Source organism: Protomyctophum bolini (genome assembly GCF_963924005.1).
Source record: "Protomyctophum bolini genome assembly, chromosome: 9".
NCBI lineage: Eukaryota > Metazoa > Chordata > Actinopteri > Myctophiformes > Myctophidae > Protomyctophum > Protomyctophum bolini.
Window position 1 is genome coordinate 10,769,017 of NC_137870.1, and position 20,670 is coordinate 10,789,686.

Below are 20,670 nucleotides of genomic sequence, written 5' to 3' on the forward strand. Positions count from 1 at the left end.
GTATGCCGTACGATATGGGCTATAGCCCATGGTCCAAAATGATGAGAAACGAGGCTAACTTTTTTTTTCAAAATTTCAAAAAACATGGGCTATAACCTTTCGTTTTTGTCATTTCGTAATTTTTTTCAAATCTTCAAAAATGATGAAAAACGGCGCGCTATAGTATGCCGTACGATATGGGCTATAGCCCATGGTCCAAAATGATGAGAAACGAGGCTAACCTTTTTTTTTAAATTTCAAAACATGGGCTATAACCTTTCGTTTTGTCATTTTGTCATTTTTTTCAAATCTTCAAAAATGATGAAAAACGGCGCGCTATAGTATGCCGTACGATATGGGCTATAGCCCATGGTCCAAAATGATGAGAAACGAGGCTAACTTTTTTTTTCAAAATTTCAAAAAACATGGGCTATAACCTTTCGTTTTTGTCATTTCGTCATTTTTTTCAAATCTTTAAAAATGATGAAAAACGGCGCGCTATAGTATGCCGTACGATATGGGCTATAGCCCATGGTCCAAAATGATGAGAAACGAGGCTAACTTTTTTTTTCAAAATTTCAAAAAACATGGGCTATAACCTTTTGTTTTTGTCATTTCGTCATTTTTTTCAAATCTTCAAAAATGATGAAAAACGGCGCGCTATAGTATGCCGTACGATATGGGCTATAGCCCATGGTCCAAAATGATGAGAAACGAGGCTAACTTTTTTTTTCAAAATTTCAAAAACATGGGCTATAACCTTTCGTTTTGTCATTTTGTCATTTTTTTCAAATCTTCAAAAATGATGAAAAACGGCACGCTATAGTATGCCGTACGATATGGGCTATAGCCCATGGTCCAAAATGATGAGAAACGAGGCTAACTTTTTTTTTCAAAATTTCAAAAAACATGGGCTATAACCTTTCGTTTTTGTCATTTTGTCATTTTTTTCAAATCTTCAAAAATGATGAAAAACGGCGCGCTATAGTATGCCGTACGATATGGGCTATAGCCCATGGTCCAAAATGATGAGAAACGAGGCTAATTTTTCTTTTCAAAATTTCAAAAAACATGGGCTATAACCCATCGTTTTTGTCAAATTGCGGAATTGCGGAAATTGAGGAAATGGTAATTGCGGAATTTGCGGAAATGGAAATTGTGGAAATTGTGGAAATTGCGGAAATTGCGGAATCCTCAAAAATGATGAAAAACGGCGCGCTATAGTATGCCGTACGATATGGGCTATAGCCCACGGTCCAAAATGATGAGAAACGAGGAAAAAAGGTTTCCGCAATTTTCCGCAATTTCCGCAATTATTGAAATTTTGACAGCGAGTCCGAGTCGAGTCTGAAGTCTCTGTTTTCCCGCTATATATTTATATGAAAAAAACAAAGGCCTATCATATTATAAACTATAACCCAGGCAGATAGATATGGCACAGCACGGCGGCCACGAAGACAGACTCGTCGGAACACCCTTGTAACTCAAATAGTACACTAGCAAATATGGCTATTAGCAAAAGCACAATGTACTTCAGATGGGTCTGATTTTTGTTTAAATCTATGCCTAAAGCTGCTTTCCCCCCTGGTCTAATCAATTACCTTGTATAACTCATGAAGCATGCATGAACATAATTATGTTTTGTAAGCAGGAAAAGAGCTGACATTTTTAATAGAAAATTGACGATTGACGAGGCTGATCAAGAACAGTTTTTATTTTATTTTCCGCACTGAATTAAAAAAAAACAACAAAGAAAAAGCAGTTAAAAAGCACTCACTTTGTACACTTGACTGATGCAGTTAGAAGAGACATTCTTAATACGGCCTAAAGACCTTGTAAATCAAACGGAACCTGAAATAATCATTAAAATAATTTTAAAACAGTGGTACAAAAATGATTCCCTTGTTGCCATGAAATGGTTCTGCCAAAACAAGATGAAAAAACGGTCAGTGTGTAATGTAGATTTTGTGCATTTAATACTGTGCAAAACCATAATATTCTATTGAAATGGTATAGTGGAAGAAAGACAAATAAGAGCTTAATACTGTCAAATTCCAGCAGTTGCACAGGAATGACATTAAAATGACATGGTGATGTTTCATGGTCTTATTGTCCGCATCATCAAACAAACATCAGAAAGGCAGTTCAAGATTGCGATATATCTACAAAAATTGGTATTTTAACAACCTAGCTATGTACACTGTACACAGATTTGAACACAAACTTACATCTTTTATGAAGAAAAGAAAAAGGAGGACTGGGTCAGCCTGGCATATTATATTACAAGACAAATTGCCTACTGTATGTGAGAGTCTGTTATGTTAGCTCCTCTCCTTCCATCTCAGTCTCAGTCCATGTCTGTCTGTCGTTGAGGGACGTATTAAACAGGTCTTAGACGTTTCAGAGATCTCCAGAACCGACCTTTCGAGACGCCATTTTATTTTTCTCCTTTTCTTGTTTCTGCAGACAGGATAGAGAAGCAACGCGGTAGCCGACACAGACTGGAATGTGACGCTGTTCAAGACACCCATACTCGCAGGAAACAAAAATTAGGCCTTTTTTGCCAGAATCAATTGCTTTCTGTTGTGCTGTTATGTTATTTATTAATTTTCTCCTCTTATTTTGAGGGGGGGGGGGGGGGAACTGTGGTGGTGTGTCTCTACAGTATTAAACCTGCTAGTGCAAAAAAAACAATGGCATTGATTTTGCACTTGAAATTCCAGTTAATTGAACGATGCAGCAACTGTTTGTTATTAATTATGTCATACAATGTCTAAACAAAACATACATTAATATGGCACATCATTTAAAAATTTAAACAGGCAACAAAAAGAATTGAACAAAAAGACTAGTGCAAAAATATAAATCAAAACTTGGCACACAATAACAAAGTGTTCAGGGTAAGAGGTATGTTTTAGACATCAGCTGTTGAAGAATGATGCTGAAACCTCATGGCTTTTTTTTTTCTCGGCAGGCTTGATGTTTACGATAAGGGCCAAGAACATTCAGCATGAAATCATATTGCATCAAAACTATATTAATTTATATAATTTCTTTCTATTTTTTATAGGGCTGCCCCGAACACCTGTTTTGAGGCTTTGAATCTTTTAGTGCGAATCCTCAAGAAAATAATCAGTCAGGTTATTTCCATTATTTCACAGAGATCACTCAGTCACCACACCACAGTGCTTAATGAAATCACATGGGCTGAACACATAGTCTGTCTTTCATACAACCTATAGTATAGTTGTGCATAGGATATGTACAGTAGCGTGGCTAATGTAGACACTAGACAAGTGATGGATACTTTGATTAAGAACTGCTGCGAATTACCATGAGCAGCAGAACAAATAAATAATGCACCAGTGGCTGAGAATTAAAAAAAAATAAAAAAGTAGGAAATGGACCCCCAATTCAGATCTTGCATTGTTTAAATATATATTTTATATATATATGTTTGTATCGTTCTACTCATAACGTCACTCATTACGGTTAAACAGCAGTTCCATCGCAACCAAACACTTTGCAGAGGGCGCGGGGAAAACAACTAAACAAAACAATAAACCCAGTCGAAAAGTGTTGAGGATTTCATTCCAGGCTCTGTAAGATAAGCATCCTTTCATTTATGTGGAAAGGAATTGCTAGACAATGGTAGGACGTACGGCCTGATGGAATGAAGCAAAAATATAATCTTAGGACGGAAACATTTCTGTCAGGCAAAGTCCTAATCTGTGATTTGTGAAACAGCAAGACGGGAGTCGAGACGCCCACAAACTAGTGCTCCGTTTCCTAAACAATACATATTATGTAGAACTGATGTTTAGGTATTATCGTTCTAAACCTACTGTATCCATTACCATTTATTAATGCCATTAAACATGAATCCATTGCTTTTGACCAATTAAAATATTCACTGATCAACTAAAGTATTTAATCTTAAAATGATGAATAACCCAAAATAGAAGATCTACCAGCGAGTGCTGAGGCTCACCTACTGGAGTAACTGCACATCACTAGGCGATGGTGACGTGGGCCTTTTTTTTAAGGGAATCAGTATTCCCTTAGATGGCAAGTTGGGCTTCACCTTCAACTTTCGCTAGGTTGGACGTGACTGCACATTTGTTGGCACTTGGTAGGCAGTTCCGCGTGAACTCCCATTAGGGTGTTCTTTTGGGGGAGTTTTCTTATTATGGGGGGAGTTTTCTTATTATCAGGACCTCCAATGTTGGCAGGTCTATGGGCTCCAGTCCTGGGCAATTCATGCAAGTTGTCCTCTACCCATAATGAGTGACTTTACAAGTTAAAACAGGTCATCAAAGTAACCCCGGTTTGGAACAATACCTCTCACAGGGCGCTGCAGTCATCACGTTGCGTGGTCACGTGATCGACACCAGCCAAACAAAGTAATTGCATGATTCAAATGAAATGCTGTAGGCGCAAATCCACCAGAGAAGTACTAAATAAACATATGATTTAAAACCATAAATCATTTTTCCAGATATGTATTTTTGAGCTGGCTGTATTTAGCCTCAGATGGAGTTTACCACCAGCTTTGGGCTGCATTAACCACCAGTGCCCTGGGCCAGTAAGCTGTACGGTTGAGTCAGTCCTTCAGACGGGCGAGCCAGTGTCGCAGACATTGTCGCATTGGTCAGCGACAGGACTGCTCCAGGTCTGCACATGAGGGGTGCGCGGGATGCGTTTCATAAAAAAATGAAAAAGCTCACCACAATCCAGGTCTAGTCACCCGTCGGCATGTGCACGAAAGGAGCACGCGCCCGACAATTTTACGGGATCCGCGCCCGGTGAAAATACACTTGCGTAAATCGTCCCTCAACTTCCCCGCCCGTCCAAAATAAACGCACGCGTCTCACTGAAAATGAATTACTAGGCGCGTCAGTCGCTCCGCATCCGAAAAGGCCTTAAGCGACACCTTATTGTGCAGCTCAGATCCTCTACTTTCATATGTAATGAAAAAGAAATGCTAAAAATGCAAAAAAATAAAATAATCAATGACCATCTAGTTGCTGCATTCGGCCACATAGTATGTCGTCAAGTTTGAGTTGGGTGTGGTTTAGAAATAATGAAATTAACCTAAAATAAAACAAAAGGGAAATTGTGTCTTTTAATTGAGTAAGTGGTCCTTTGAGCCTCTGTAGACCTCCAGCAAGAGAGGAGAGCTTTGTTGTGGCAAGTCTAGCAAAACATCCTATTACTTTTCAACAGGGAGAGTCTTTCACAGTATACTGACCTTTCAGTTACATGATTGTCCTCTTTTTCTTAACCTTCATCATTCCTTCATTCATTACATTCTTTACCATACCTCTTCATTTTAACCTTTTTCTCTCTTTTTTTTTTGGTTAGTCTTTCTTATTCACATTCTCGATCTGATTCTATACACACTTGCATGGCATATCTAGTACACCAACAACACCTCCCTATGCACAAGGAAGGACACTTGGCTCTACATAAGATCCACTGCTAGCTATAGGGTCCGCACACAAGCTTCATGTGTGGTGTTCCCCTATGACTTGCTTTCATTGTAGAGAATAACAATTGTGGAAGATAGTGCTTGAAACAGGGGCGTGGGGGCTTGTGGTTTTAACAGAAGTGCCCACAGTACATGGGGGTATTTTACTTCTTAATTAAGGTGTGTGTGCCTGTGCGTTCACAGCTTCCCAAAACAGCAGTGACTGTCTGTAAAAACAAAGGACTCCTCTCTCCATGACGTGACATCTGTTGTTTGCATCCATTGCCGTTTGTGCTCCACTGTTTACTCCGTGTCTCGCTGCCCTCGTGACTCATCAAATCGACCCAGAAAACCCCATCCCCTGCGAGTCTGTCTCTCAGGGTATTATCGTTTTGTTTTGGGGGAAAGTCACACTTCCGTCTGTTGCTGTGAATCCACAATAATGGTCACCCCCAGACGGAGCTCGTCCATGCTGTCAAAGTCACTGCCGGCCGGGTCCGACGAGTCGTCCAACCCGCCCGGCGCCGACACGTCGGAGGCCGACGACACGGCGCCGAGCGACAGCCTCATGTTCAGCGACACATTGTCGTTGTCCGTGTCGCCGCTTCCCGGCGTGACCGCCCCTCCTCCCACAAAAGTGCTAAACTCCTCCCCTAGGGGGACGTCGCCACCAGGCCCCCCCAGGGTCTCTCCCAGGGGCAGCTGGTGGGGGGGCAGGTACTGGCTGGGGTGGAAGTGAGGCCTGGCGGCCGGGTGGCAGCGCCCCCCCGCGCTCCCGCTGCTCAGAGTGCTCTCCTTGGAGGCGGGCTGCCCCCCGGCCGCGGCGGCGGAACCCAGGGGTTCGTAGTCCACCGGGTAGTCCTCCCCGCATGCGGCGGGCAGAGGCGGGGGCAGCTGGTCGTGGTGGCTCAGGAACTCCTCCTCGTCATGGGGAGGAGGGTAGTCGCTGTCGATGTCGTAGCCGCCCAGGTAGTAGTCCGACTCCAGCTCCCTGGCGCTGCCTCCCAGACGGGGCGGGGCGGCGGAGCCCCCGTGAGACGCCCCCACCTCGCCCCCACCGGCCCCGGGACTGGCCTCGTACCCGGGCACCTCCTGGATGTTTGGTAGCCTGGTGCTGGGCATCCAGTCCGACGTGTCCCAGTGGTATGCTGTGGAGCGAGGGGAGGGGGAACAGGGGGGGTCAGTTCCTGTGGGTTTATGTGAGAGTGGCTCTAAAGGTCTTTACACGCCGGGGGCCGAATTATCGACGTGAATAATTCGCTTAAAAAAAAGCATCAGCAATGAATTTCAAAGGAGCAAAAATGCGACTCTTTTTTCGTTCTGCTGTCGAGTTTTGCGGACATTCGCTGGCGAATACCTCTGACCAATCAAAATGCACCCCAAACTGCGTTTTGGTCTATAAACAGCGGCGTACCGTATACAGTAGTTGTGAACGTAGCCTACCTGCCGTGATTGTGAACAGAGCCCGCAGAAGTGGCGAATAACGAGGAGGAGAGCAGTGGTGAATAATCGCAAATACGCATCGCATTTAGATGTGTATAGGCAAAATACTCCGGCCAAATATTTCGCATTTTTTGGGTCGTTTATTCACCGCATTGCTAATTTGCCAGTGTTTAATGACCTTTACTCAAACAGACTAACAGACATGTTGCATGGTAAAACTCAAACTGCTATGCTATGGAGTGTCGCAGTCCCGGCCCCTTTCAGAACGACGAGCGGCCCGAAAGAGAATTCCCCATTCATTTTTTCCCATTTCAGAAAGTATATTTATTTAAAGCCCGCCTCCCTCCATACCTGCTTACTGGAAATAAAATCCTGGTTCACCTCAAACTTTCTCAAAATCAACAGTGATAAAACCGAGGTAGTCCTCATTGGTTCCAAATCCGCACTCTCCAAGCAACCCAGTTTCACCCTCACCATAGACAACACCTCAGTTTCCCCCTCCCCTCAGGTTAAGAGTCTGGGTGTCGTCCTCGATAGCACACTCTCATTCCACACCCACATCAACAACACCATCCGGTCTGCCTACTTCCACATCAGAAACATCAACCGCCTTCGCCCCTCACTCACTCCCCACAGTACCGCAATCCCGGTTCATGCTCTCGTCACCTCCCGTCTGGATTACTGTAATTCCCTTCTTTTTGGTCTCCCCCACAAACTTCTCCATAAACTCCAACTGGTCCAGAACACTGCAGCACGTATCATCACCAGAACCCCTGCCATCAGTCACATCACCCCTGTTTTACACCAACTCCACTGGCTTCCCAAAAAATCACGCATCGACTACAAGATCCTTCTCCATACTTTCAAGGACATCCATAACCTCGCCCCCCATACCTGTCTGACCTTGTCCACGTCAACATCCCCACCCGGTCTCTCAGGTCTGCCCCCTCCCTCACCCTGAAAGTCCTCCCAGCCCGTCTGTCCACCATGGGGTCAAGAGCCTTCAGCCGCTCTGCCCCTCACCTCTGGAACTCCCTCCCCCCTGACATCAGAAACATGGACTCTATCACCACTTTCCAAACCAACCTCAAAACCCACCTGTTTAGGCAGGCCTATGACTCTGCATGACCTGTGTCTTCTGCTGCAAGCTGTGTTTTTGTTCTGCTTTTAACTGTGTTTTTGTACTGTTTTTAACCTGTACGGCGACCTTGAGTGCCCTGAAAGGCGCCTTATAAATAAAATGTATTATTATTATTATTATTATTATTAAAGACCTTTAAACCAATGACAATAAACACAATTTTTTTAGGCCGAACAAATAATTAGAAAGAAAAAAAACGGAAGAAAAGAAGTGTTGTACCGTTCCCTTTTTTTTCTTCCCTTTTTTATAATTATTTGTTCGGCCCAAAATGTTTTGTTTATTGTCATGATTTGTCAGGAGCCGAGTTGGCTTTGTCCGAGGCTTTAAGGTAATAAATAAATAAATACTTTCTGAAACGTCTATGGGGAAAAAATGATGTGAAATTCTCTTCCGGGGCGGCCGGGCCGCTCGTCTTTCTGAAAGCTGCGGGACTGCGACGCTCTATACGGTAATATTACGGTATGCCCGTGGTGGTCCACTACACATGCCTGTGGACTACGACTGCAAAGTACACAAGTCATGCTCAGGGACAATATATATACAGGTCTTGAAGGTAAAGCACAAAAAAAAAAAAAAAAAATGTATTGGGAATATGTTAGATTTGTGTGTTTATTTCTCATTGGGGTGCAACATGCACAGAACAGAAGGGGTGCTGTGAGGTTTGGGGGAGGAGGGGGTGACAGGCAGCAGCATGCTGAGCTTCGTTGGGAATTAGACGAGCCAGGCTATGTTGTAGGAGATCAAAGACCACTGGGTAATAGGATCATATGATTAGACAGCAAACAGAGCTCAGTGGAACTCCATATACACAGTATTAACAAAAGCACATTAAAAAAAAAAAAAAAAGCTGTGAGTGAAGATGCAACAGCAACAACAGAAATATGTAATCAAATCAAAACTAAACGGAAGAATGGTCATGCGGCACATGAAAACAAAACAGAATACTGATATGGCGCTGAAAAAAAGATTAATAACAGATTAGTGTCATCGCAGCTCAAAACACAAGTTATACACAAGTCAGTGCTCCACAAAGGGAAAACATAACAGCACAAAACCAGCACTCGAGTTAAAAATAAAATAAATACATGTCAAAACAAATGGTGTTGAGAGGCTCAGTGTGTCCTCATGTCAGCGGCAGCAGGTGAGAGCAGACATGTGCATTGTGTAGAGGTGGCCAGAACTGGAGGAGGAGGAAGAGGGAGAGGGGAAGGATGATGAGGAGGAGGAGGAGAGGCAGGGATCAAAGGGTCACTTCCCCCTCCTCAGCGCCACACAAGGTGGTTTGGTTTCCAGGGAGGACAAGCGGGGCTGCTGACTCAGCTCAACACAACGACATGAAGGGCGACATGCTATGTTGGTGCTGTGTTGGACACTCAATCACTCACACAGGATCACAAATACACTCTCCACAAATACCAAGGCCCCTTCTCTCACAGACACACACACACACACACACACTTACACTTGAACTGAGGAGGGATGGGGGGGGGGGGGGGGGGGGTAGAGGACGGTGATAAAAATAAATAATGTGGAAACGATTAATTAAGATGGAGAAAGCCAAGAAAGGAAAGAGACGGGAAGGAAAAGGGAAAAAGAGGGAGAGAATCACCTCTGTTGTAGGTGGACTGACCTTGGTCCATGACTGACACTGTCAGGTGGAAGATAGCAAAAAGAAAGCGCTTTAGTGTGCATATTAAAGCGTTTTGTCAGCAGGACACGACGAATATCGAGTGAGTGCATCCGATGGGCTCTATGCATACACGCTAATTAAGGCTGCACAATATATCGTTATTGTATCGTTATCGTAGGTATGAACATGAGTGCAATATCAGTATCGCAAAAAAGGCAACGGTATCGCGATATATCGATAAATACAATATATTGTCGATTCATCAATATATCGTCCACATCGATATATCGTCCATGCTACTGTAGTTTTCATTGTCGCTACACTTTTTAACGGTAATATCGTATTGTGCGTGTTGGCTCACTGGAAACACTTTTGCTACGTACACCAGAAGTGTCCTTGAGTGGGTTCCAAATGGGCCCTTTTGGGTGTTCCATTCGTACACTCTCAGAGTTATGGGGGTCCTTGAAATACAGCTGTAACCCACCCAGCATGCCAGTGGTACGAGTAGTGTGTGTGCATGTGCGCGTGCGTTTTTTCTGGGAGTATCCTGAGAAGATTAATGTATTGGCCCACTCGTTTGTTGTTGAGCCTCAAGCCTCTAAATGTCGGCCATGATGCATGTACAGCGTTCGGAGCTAATGTCGGCCATGATGATGTACAGCGTTGGGAGCTTTGTATAAACTGAAATAGACACACTGGGTATAAAGTCTAGACCGAACGCAATATAGCCGTCACAACATGACAATATACACGTTTGTGGCTATAATTAATGTGACTGATGAGAGCATAATTATACAAAGTAGCATACAAGTCAGCCATTTTGCCTTGAGAGGATGGCCATTCATAGCTACTATATGTAGCTTCCATCACAGCACTGCCACAAAAAGCGTGGTGGAAATAGTTGGAGATAATAGAGAGAGAAAGAGGAGATTGTAGAGGAAATGAGGATGAAACATGGTACCTTCATTTTCAATTGTGTCGACAGCATCATTGACCAGTCGAATGACGGTCACTATGGAGGCTTGTAGAGAGAAGAAGGAGACAGGTTTTCAAATACATGTCAGCAGAATGATAGAAGCCTTGTACGGCGCTCTGGCCCCCATCGCCTGTATTAGCGTTGCATAGAGAATAGTCTCGTGTGGCCAGACTGTTGCCTTGAACCGATCATACAGTCTGGAACAACGGAAGCTCTGAAACTCTGAGCGGGACTGAAGCCTCCTTCCCCACTTCCGTTTTAGTCTCCACAGTCGCTGCAATTGTATCGTAATATGAATCAAAATCGTCTAAGCATATATAGCTTTCTGCCATCAGAAACGGCAATACAAAAATATAAAGATAATTTAAAATATATTTCCGTGAACCGAAATGCCAGCTTTCATGCTCGGACTTCGGGATGTGTAGTTCCAGAGTCCAGACTCTATATATAACATTGAGAGATTGTGGAATAGTTGTCTGGCTATGCGAGACTACATAAAGCCTAATTTACACTCTGTCGCTGTCACACACCTGTGCTGCTCAATGAAACTACCCGATTCCAACACACCAAAAACAAAACAGTTTTCAGTTGAAAAGTTTTCATTGAACATCACGGCATACAACAGTATGTAGAAATGAGAGGGGGAGTATCAATCCTTCTAGCGGGTGCAGTACTTAGTTTAGACAGTTTTTGGTTTAGACTAGTCATTGGTTAGACCAGTCATTAGTCCTACAACTATCACCTGTCTCAAACCCTCACCTAACCTCCCATGGGGCAGCACACCTAAACCTAACCTTAACCCATGTCTAACCAATGACTAGACTAGTCTAAACTAAGTATGCACCCTCTTCTAGCTTCATTTAGAAGTCTGTATTGCATGTACTATGCATGTACTGTAACTATCATAATGTTAACAATATGAAACATCAAAGTGAACAGAGATTAAAACGATTATCCTTACACAAATCCAAAGTAAAATGCAAAAAAAAAGAAACAGTAATTAATAGAATAATTAACACAGGGTAATTCTACACTTTTCAGCTGCTGACACCAATCAAAGTTTGGCCAATGAAGCATAGGATGATAACATGTATACAGTATATAACATGTTAATATGGTTGTTGGGGCATACGTCTATTACATAATTTATTAAATTATGTACTCTGATGATTATGAGGAAAAAATGCATATATTTTAAGAATGACTGAATGAATGCTGAAAGAAGCATATACAGAATAAAAATAATAAAAAAACAAACGAAAAACAAACACACAAAGTTATAGAATATGCATATAACCGCATACACAACTCCAGCACGATAAGCCACAACCACAAAACACCACCATCATAAAGCAGCAATCAGCCAAAAAATATATTACGCTATCCTGGGGTGGTTGTCATAACATCACACTGACACATGATTACATAGTCTGTATGAAAATGGAAGGCTAAAGAAGAAGAGCAACACATTGCATGTGAACAAAAAACAAATAACAATACTTGTCACATAACCGGCATACATACATAAGCAGCACATGAGCAGCAAATGGGAGCAAATGTAAAACATGTAAAATAATGATGATTTGGTTGCGCTTGCTCGAAAAAACAAAAGAAAACAAAAATATTATAATAAAAATGTCTTTCCTCATTTCAATTGCATTGCAAAGCAGTCTCAGTGCAAGCAAAGACATCCCGCAGGGTGCATAACCTGGGACTGACACATTTATCGTTGGTTGCACGACTGTGTTATCCTTCCTATTTTCATTGCGTAATGCCTAATTTGTGTTCAATGTTGCACAATGGCGTGGGTGACAATATCCGACCTACAAGCTCACAACATGTGAAAGCTTGTACTGTAGGTGGGGCATTTTCAGCGTACTATGGTATGAATCAGGCTCAGTGGCCTTGTGGTTAGACTGTCTGCCCTGGTCATACCAAAGACTGTAAACATGGGACCCAGTGCCTCCCTGTTTGGTTGAATTGGGCGGGGTAAGATCAACTACAAATGATTGGCCTGGCTGTGGCTCACCACTCTAAGAGATGGGTCAAATGCGGAGAACACATTTCACTGCGATAACAAATAGTAGGAATTTGACTTTGAGGCTTAACACGGCCGTGCAACAAAGTTTATTTAGGCTGAAATGGGACCATTGAAAAAAATTGCTCATAAACCAGTATAAAAGGGACGGAGTGTATCTTACCATTGTCATCACAGGAGTCGGACTGGAAGGAGCTCAGTGACTGAACCTCAGAATTGCTGCCCTTGTTGCTCCCAGAGAAACAGGTGACCTCCTCACCCATGTCCACCATTTTACCTGCCAGAGAGAGCAACGGTTACTCTTGGTCAAAACGTTGGGGATACAAACGAGGAAATGCTTTTAAAGAAATGGAATCTTAAGACACATCCTTGATGTGAATGAGTGCGTTTAAGTACACAAACGTGATCAGGGTCAACTTTCCCCCAAAAGATCCCCAGGCTGTGATACAAACTTAACAAGAAGCCTCAACACCACAAATAAAAACATCTCAATTTATAGACATGTTTTTATTCTCTTTGTGATTTACTCAGCCATTGAAAGAGCACTAGATCAAAGAATCAAAATAATCAAAATAAAATGAAATAAAAAGACTTCAACCAGCCAAAATTCTCACATGTCTCCCCCCTTCCCCTCTCCCTCCATTGGCTCCCGGTTGCTGCCCACACAGAGTACAAAACTCTGATGCTGGCCTAAAGTGTAAATTGTAATTGTAAATTTACGCATACTATGCATTTATAGTACGGCTACAAATATCGTTTTTGTAGTTCAAATGTCAACATCATGGCCTCCTGTGAAATGTCACTGGATCACAAGAGTGAATTTCAATTACATTTTTATTCAATGAAGGCTGGATAGCCGAAACGTCTGTCTTTCAGTATGGTGTAGAATATCAAAAATAATTGAAATTCACTCTTGCCGTTGCGTGCGACCCAGTACCAGATTGTTTTTTTGTGATGCTGATCTGAGTGGATATTGCACCAGAAGTCAGAGGGCGGTGGTCATTTATCCAGCGAAATGTCACCAGCTAATGACGTACTGTAGGGTTGGCTGACGTGGAACGTTTGTGGATCAGAATGATTTGCCATTGGCCTAGCGGTCCGAGCACCCAGGCTGCTAATCCAGTCTGACAGTGTGTTGTGGGTTCGACTACCGATCCCGACGACCTTTGCTACGTGTCACTCCCCATCTCTCTCCCCCCATTTCCTGTCAACTTACTGTACAGTGTACACTATCAAATAAAGGCTCAAAACCAAAAGAATAATTGTTTGACGTTGTATTTTGTTTGCCTAGCAGGTCGTAGGAGTAGGCAAAATATATATTATTATTATTATTTTTATCCCACGATTTTGTAACCCTTTTTTCACCCCTGTGTCAATTATCTAATGTGATCCTGGGCTCTACACACTCTCAGCCAACCCGGGGAGAGCAACAGACTAGAACTCATGCTTCCTTCATGCATGAGTGTCCAAGTTGCTCCAGGGAGTTTCCCTGGTTGGACGTAGCACGTGGGAGTAACACGTTATTCCTTTACACCTGACAGGGTCAGGGAGTTTCCCTGGTTGGACGAAGTGAGTTTCCCTGATTGGACGTAGTGAGTTTAACACGTTATTCCAACCGGTTCCTTAGAAGCTTCTTCTTCATGTAAGATGTAATCATCAAAGCGTTTATACGTGGGTTTGAATAATACATGTTCAGAAATACATCTTACATGCTAATACACAAGTAGACCTGCATACAAATAATGATACACACATACATGCCCGTGTGACACACACACACACACACACGCACACACACACACACACGCACGCACGCAGGCTTTGGAGTAGAGAACAACAGCCCGAGGTCTACAGATATTCTGTACACACCTGTAAACAACACACATACATGCCCGTGTGACACACACACACACACACACACACACACACACACACAGGAAATGGAAGCCAGTTTGGTCTAATTAGTATGAACGTGATAAACTGGGAATGATTGTCTCTGAGTGGTACCATGAATATGGATGGCTTACAACAATAGACTCCCAACTGAGGACTAATGGCTAGGAAGGAAACAGCTAGGAAGCAACAACAACAAAAACAGCTTCCCAAGGACAGACAAATACAAGGGCATTTGGAGAGTGAGAAGCAGGCGCGCGCGCACGCACACACACACACACACACACACACACACACACACACACACACACACACACACACACACACACACTAAACTAGCAACACAAATAAGGTGGCAAATCCCGCCTATACTTCTTGTTTGCATTGTGTGACAGACTGTACACAGTCACAGTCACGTGCATCTACTATATGAAGAAACATTCCTATACAGCAGGAGTTTTCAACTGATTGTGAACGAGGCACTTAGGGCTCTATTTTCGTCCATGCTAAAACCCTTATCCCTAAACTACTTTACCCTTTCTTACTATTTTGAAAAACATAGTTTGAATATTTAAAATAGCCAATCTACATCGACAGTGTTGTGAGCTTGTAGATTGGCTATTTTAACTATCCGATAAAATAAAATAAAAGTAAATAAGGAAAAGTAGTTTAGGGATAAGGGGTTTAGCATGGACGGAAATAGAGCGCTTAGAATCAACCAGGGGAGTGTAAAATGAAACCCAAATGGACCTTTACGGGTCCATTTGGTTTCATTTTACACCCTCAAGAATACAATTATTAAACTGATACCGGTACCACATCAATACAGCATGGAATTCTGGACAAAATCTTATCCAACGACAACAAATAATGATTTAGTTTAGTTTCTGAGAGACTAAGGGCTGTATTTTGCGTGTCTTAAGTACCAGGTCTTATTCCCTAACTTGAGTAAACTAAAGACCTGGAGGCGTGATCAATGCTCTTTGGCCACTCAGAATAGCCAAATGGCATTGAACACACCTCCAGGTCTTTAGTTTACTCAAGTTAGGGAATAAGACCTGGTACTTAAGACACGCAAAATACAGCCCTAAATGTCTAAATGCTCAAATACAGAATAACAATTGGGCCTTGATGTGAAAGACCACTGGACTACACGAAACAAACTCCACCGCGGACGGACGGACCACTGCATGCCGTGCACGCTGCTCACCATCGTCGCAGTCCCACGCCGGGCTCTTGCGTATGGAGTCGCAGTCGGAGCGGCAGGGCGACACCGGGGGCAGGTTGGGGGCCACGCTGCACACCACCACGCCCCTCCGCAGCGTGGTCCCCCCGATGCGCTCCAGGATGCGTGGCGACTCCCCCGAGCCCGGGTGGAAGGTGCTCATCTCTGTGTGCTCCGCCGCCCGCCCGTCCGCCATCTTCTCCAGCGTGGAGCACCGCGCGTCTCCCTGGGTGACAAGCAATCATCGTTAGTGTCACGTCACAGTTTTAACCCATTTTGGGCGGGAACCCCTTTTGGTGGGCTGTATTTTGCGTGTCTTAAGTACCAGGTCTTATTACCTAACTTGAGTAAACTAAAGACCTGGAGGCGTGATCAATGCTCTTTGGCCACTCAGAATAGCCAAATGGCATTGATCACGCCTCCAGGTCTTTAGTTTACTCAAGTTAGGTAATAAGACCTGGTACTTAAGACACGCAAAATACAGCCCTATGTGTATTAGCTATTGAAAAATAACAGATCTACAAGCTCATAGCGCGCCACCGAGTGGCGCGCTACGAGCTTGTAGGTCTGCTATTTTTGAAAAATCGTGAAAATATTTATTTCAGAAAACTGGAGGATTTAGAAGAATTATTTTAAATTTCAAGGTCAGGCCTAAATGGGTTAACAAGTAAAAAAGGGGGTGAAAGTCGTTTTTGTAGTATTTTTCCATGAAAACAAAGAAAGGGAAGAAGAGGGTGAGGAGATTAAGGTGTAGAAGCTCTTTCCACACACAAACAGCACAGCTAATTTACAAACAGCACAGCCGTGTAGGGTCTCTCTTATCTTATTTGCAGGCCGTACAACCATGGTCTCTTTTCCACAAGAAAACTTACACAAAGTACCTGGAAACAGGGCGTGTAGGCCATGGGTCTCACCGGGACCTGTGGCGGCCCGACGATCATCCCGCCCCCCAGCATGGCCCCGGGCCCCAGCCCGGCCTCCGAGTACAGGTTCAAGGGGTCTCCCGGCGTGCAGCGCAGGGTCTTGAACTGAACGCCGTTGGCCTTGTTGAGCAGGGCGGCCGTGGCCGGGTCCTGGACCAGCGAGAGGTTGTTCCTGGAGGCACCCAGATTATCATAGTTAATAACCAAGACTAAGCTAAATAACGGAAACTAAAATAGAAAATTAGGGATAATTTTTCGTTAACATTTTCGTTAACTGAACTATGAAAAAATAAAAAATAAACGATAACTAACTGAAACTGTAATTGTGTGTTTCAAAATTAACTAAAATTAACTGAAATTATAGAATAAAAAATGCCCTTAGTTTTAGTTTTTCTAGACTGGGTGGCATTGCCATCAAGTTAGCTGGACTTGAATGAACTGAATGCCCTCTGTATTAACTGTATCTGTTAACCCAAGAACACTCATTTGTAAATCACTTTCGGTGCCATGCATCTTCGAGCAGAGGAAACGAAGCCAGTGAGAAAACCAATCTATTTACAGTATTTAATCATTTATAGACTTCTTGTGGTGTGCTAGTGCCAGTGGACAGCTAGTGTGTTACTTTCACATAGTATAAAACCCACAGCTGTGTTGTCCTTGCTCTTGATTTCTATTGGAAACCAGCTGAAAATGTGTTACTAACTGAATTAGAAGAAAATAAATGTCGAAACTAACTGAAATCAATGTAACTAGAGAACCGTTCGCCCCACCGACGTGTGTCAAATTCGACACACACGATCCTCACCCCCACAGGGAGAGTAGTGCCCGGTGTCGAGTCGGTCAGACCCACGGTTGTCCAGAACCGCCACAAAAGGCCTCTGCCCGGGATCTGGACAGATCTCCATATACAGTATAAAGCTGGCCTCACAAAGAGGTTCTGGAATCTGCATAGGCTATTTGGGCATGCCTGACAAAGAACTCCATATATGGGCATAAAAGGGACACAGACATAATAACCAGGTGGGGCATGCATTTCCAACTTGCATCGTTCCAAGTAGTTCTTGTGGAAGATCTTCTCTAATAACCATTCTAACCTGGAGTAGTTCTTGTGGAAGACCTTCTATAATAACCAGTCTAACCTGGAGTAGTTCTTGTGGAAGACCTTCTATAATAACCATTCTAACCTGGAGTAGTTCTTGTGGAAGACCTTCTATAATAACCAGTCTAACCTGGAGTAGTTCTTGTGGAAGACCTTCTATAATAACCAGTCTAACCTGGAGTAGTTCTTGTGGAAGACCTTCTATAATAACCATTCTAACCTGGAGTAGTTCTTGTGGAAGACCTTCTATAATAACCATTCTAACCTGGAGTAGTTCTTGTGGAAGACCTTCTATAATAACCATTCTAACCTGGAGTAGTTCTTGTGGAAGACCTTCTATAATAACCATTCTAACTTGGAGTAGTTCTTGTGGAAGACCTTCTATAATAACCATTCTAACCTGGAGTAGTTCTTGTGGAAGACCTTCTATAATAACCATTCTAACTTGGAGTAGTTCTTGTGGAAGACCTTCTATAATAACCATTCTAACCTGGAGTAGTTCTTGTGGAAGACCTTCTATAATAACCATTCTAACCTGGAGTAGTTCTTGTGGAAGACCTTCTATAATAACCATTCTAACCTGGAGTAGTTCTTGTGGAAGACCTTCTATAATAACCAGTCTAACCTGGAGTAGTTCTTGTGGAAGACCTTCTATAATAACCAGTCTAACCTGGAGTAGTTCTTGTGGAAGACCTTCTATAATAACCAGTCTAACCTGGAGTAGTTCTTGTGGAAGACCTTCTATAATAACCATTCTAACCTGGAGTAGTTCTTGTGGAAGACCTTCTATAATAACCAGTCTAACCTGGAGTAGTTCTTGTGGAAGACCTTCTATAATAACCAGTCTAACCTGGAGTAGTTCTTGTGGAAGACCTTCTATAATAACCATTCTAACCTGGAGTAGTTCTTGTGGAAGACCTTCTATAATAACCATTCTAACCTGGAGTAGTTCTTGTGGAAGACCTTCTATAATAACCATTCTAACCTGGAGTAGTTCTTGTGGAAGACCTTCTATAATAACCAGTCTAACCTGGAGTAGTTCTTGTGGAAGACCTTCTATAATAACCATTCTAACCTGGAGTAGTTCTTGTGGAAGACCTTCTATAATAACCATTCTAACCTGGAGTAGTTCTTGTGGAAGACCTTCTATAATAACCAGTCTAACCTGGAGTAGTTCTTGTGGAAGACCTTCTATAATAACCATTCTAACCTGGAGTAGTTCTTGTGGAAGACCTTCTATATAACCAGTCTAACCTGGAGTAGTTCTTGTGGAAGACCTTCTTGCGGAAGGCGATGAAGAGGACGATGAGCGTGACGATGACAAAGAGCACCACGGCGATGCCGATGAGCTCCTCCTTGCCCACCATGGCGTGGCCCGCCTGCATGTCGGGGACCACCACGGGCCGCAGGCCGCACCGCTGGCCCACGAAGGCCGCCGTGCAGTTGCAGTAGAAGGAGCCGTGCGTGTTGACGCACGCGCCGCCGTTCTCACACTCGCCCTCCGGGTTGCCTCGCTCGCACTCGTTCACGTCCTCCTCGCACCTGGAGGGAGGAAGAGGAGGAGTTAAAGGTTAAAAATGGAGTGCGGTCATTCTTTTCCACCCTAAAACATGATTATCATGTATTATTATATAAGTATTTTTCTACAGTATTTGTTAAAATGTCGTTTTTATGTGGACAGTTCATTAATAGTTTCTGTACGTAAGACGTCCCTCGGCGTCTTAAGGATTAAAAACGAGCTGAGCCTTAGACATCGCTGGACGTCCTAGCGCATCCTCAATGATACGGGGCGAGATAAGAATATTCAGAATTTTTCCTATTTTCTTTTTGGCCCGTTCGCCTTTCGGCTGCCGTATGCTTAGCTTGCCGTTGACTTACATGTTAGCGCGGCGGAAAGAATGACTCGTATCTCCTAATCCAGGGATCGATATGCTGGCGCTTCATTTCTGCTCCTCATCCGTCTCTCCCGCAAAATATGAACGCTTTTTGGATAATATATTGTATAAATTAAAATGATCGCAATGTAAGCTAGCAATGTAAAGTCAACTTTTTTTAGTAGATTGTTTCCGGGTCATGGCTTTCAGAGTAAAAGCGCTGAGACAACCCCGGCCACCCAGAGCTCCTATTTTGAAGCACTTTCGGCACTGATAGTGTTTTAAGTATGCCTGGTTTGCCTAGTGGGTGAAGCCACACCCACAGCTGTTGTTGTATGATATTGTGATGTCTAACCCCCCCAATCCAACCCTTGAGTGCCAAACAAGGAGGCACTGGGTCCCATTTTTACAGTATTTGGATGACCCGGCCGGGGATCAAACCCTGGCCTGCCAGTTTCAGGGCGGACACTCTAACCACAAGGCCACTGAGCTGGTAAGAGAACAGGGAGAAACGTTTTGCACGGGTGTGTGGATAGAACCAAACTTTCTGCAGTCACTAAAGGTTATTATTTGGCTGCCAAGATCTAAAAGAAATACAATAAAAAGTTCCTTCTGAAAGTACTTCAACAGATGCTGTGTGACTGAAGTAATCCAATGTGTTCGTCTCGCATCATAATCCCTTTAACTTTTGGCAGGATGTAAACTACACTAAAGGAGGATCATAAACAATTATTTTGAGTGCACACTTAAAAGTGCAATAAAACTACAAACTATTGTCTCAACTCATTGGTGGAGGCTAACAAAGAGAATTGAAGATGAAACTGCAAATGAGAACTTTGCCCGTACGTGCGGCGCACACCACCCACTCAACATTAAAATGTCTTTTTAGAACAGAATATTCTATCTACGTCTTCATCACTCCGTGGTTGGAAAAACACAGCAATTCACTTTGGAAATACATTTGATGTTTTTTTTTAAT

General features: G+C 43.2%; 1 protein-coding gene across 5 annotated transcripts in view; it reads right to left on the minus strand.

Annotated features, from left to right (window-relative positions):
* Window positions 1-1,670: 1,670 nt before the first annotated feature.
* Window positions 1,671-20,670, minus strand: part of fat3a (FAT atypical cadherin 3a) — a 238,986-nt gene continuing 219,986 nt past the window's right edge. The window contains exons 30-36 of one of the 5 annotated variants that reach the window (XM_080772598.1): window positions 19,072-19,359; window positions 16,677-16,890; window positions 15,781-16,021; window positions 12,841-12,954; window positions 10,625-10,684; window positions 9,643-9,681; window positions 1,671-6,597 (exon numbers count right to left, since the gene is read on the minus strand). In XM_080772598.1, the coding sequence (XP_080628724.1) occupies window positions 5,858-6,597; window positions 9,643-9,681; window positions 10,625-10,684; window positions 12,841-12,954; window positions 15,781-16,021; window positions 16,677-16,890; window positions 19,072-19,359 (1,696 nt within the window). In that variant the 3' untranslated portion in view covers window positions 1,671-5,857. Of the gene's footprint in view, window positions 6,598-9,642; window positions 9,682-10,624; window positions 10,685-12,840; window positions 12,955-15,780; window positions 16,022-16,667; window positions 16,891-19,071; window positions 19,360-20,670 lie in introns of all 5 variants that reach the window. The other 4 variants (XM_080772599.1, XM_080772597.1, XM_080772601.1 and 1 more) reach the window with 4 other exon arrangements.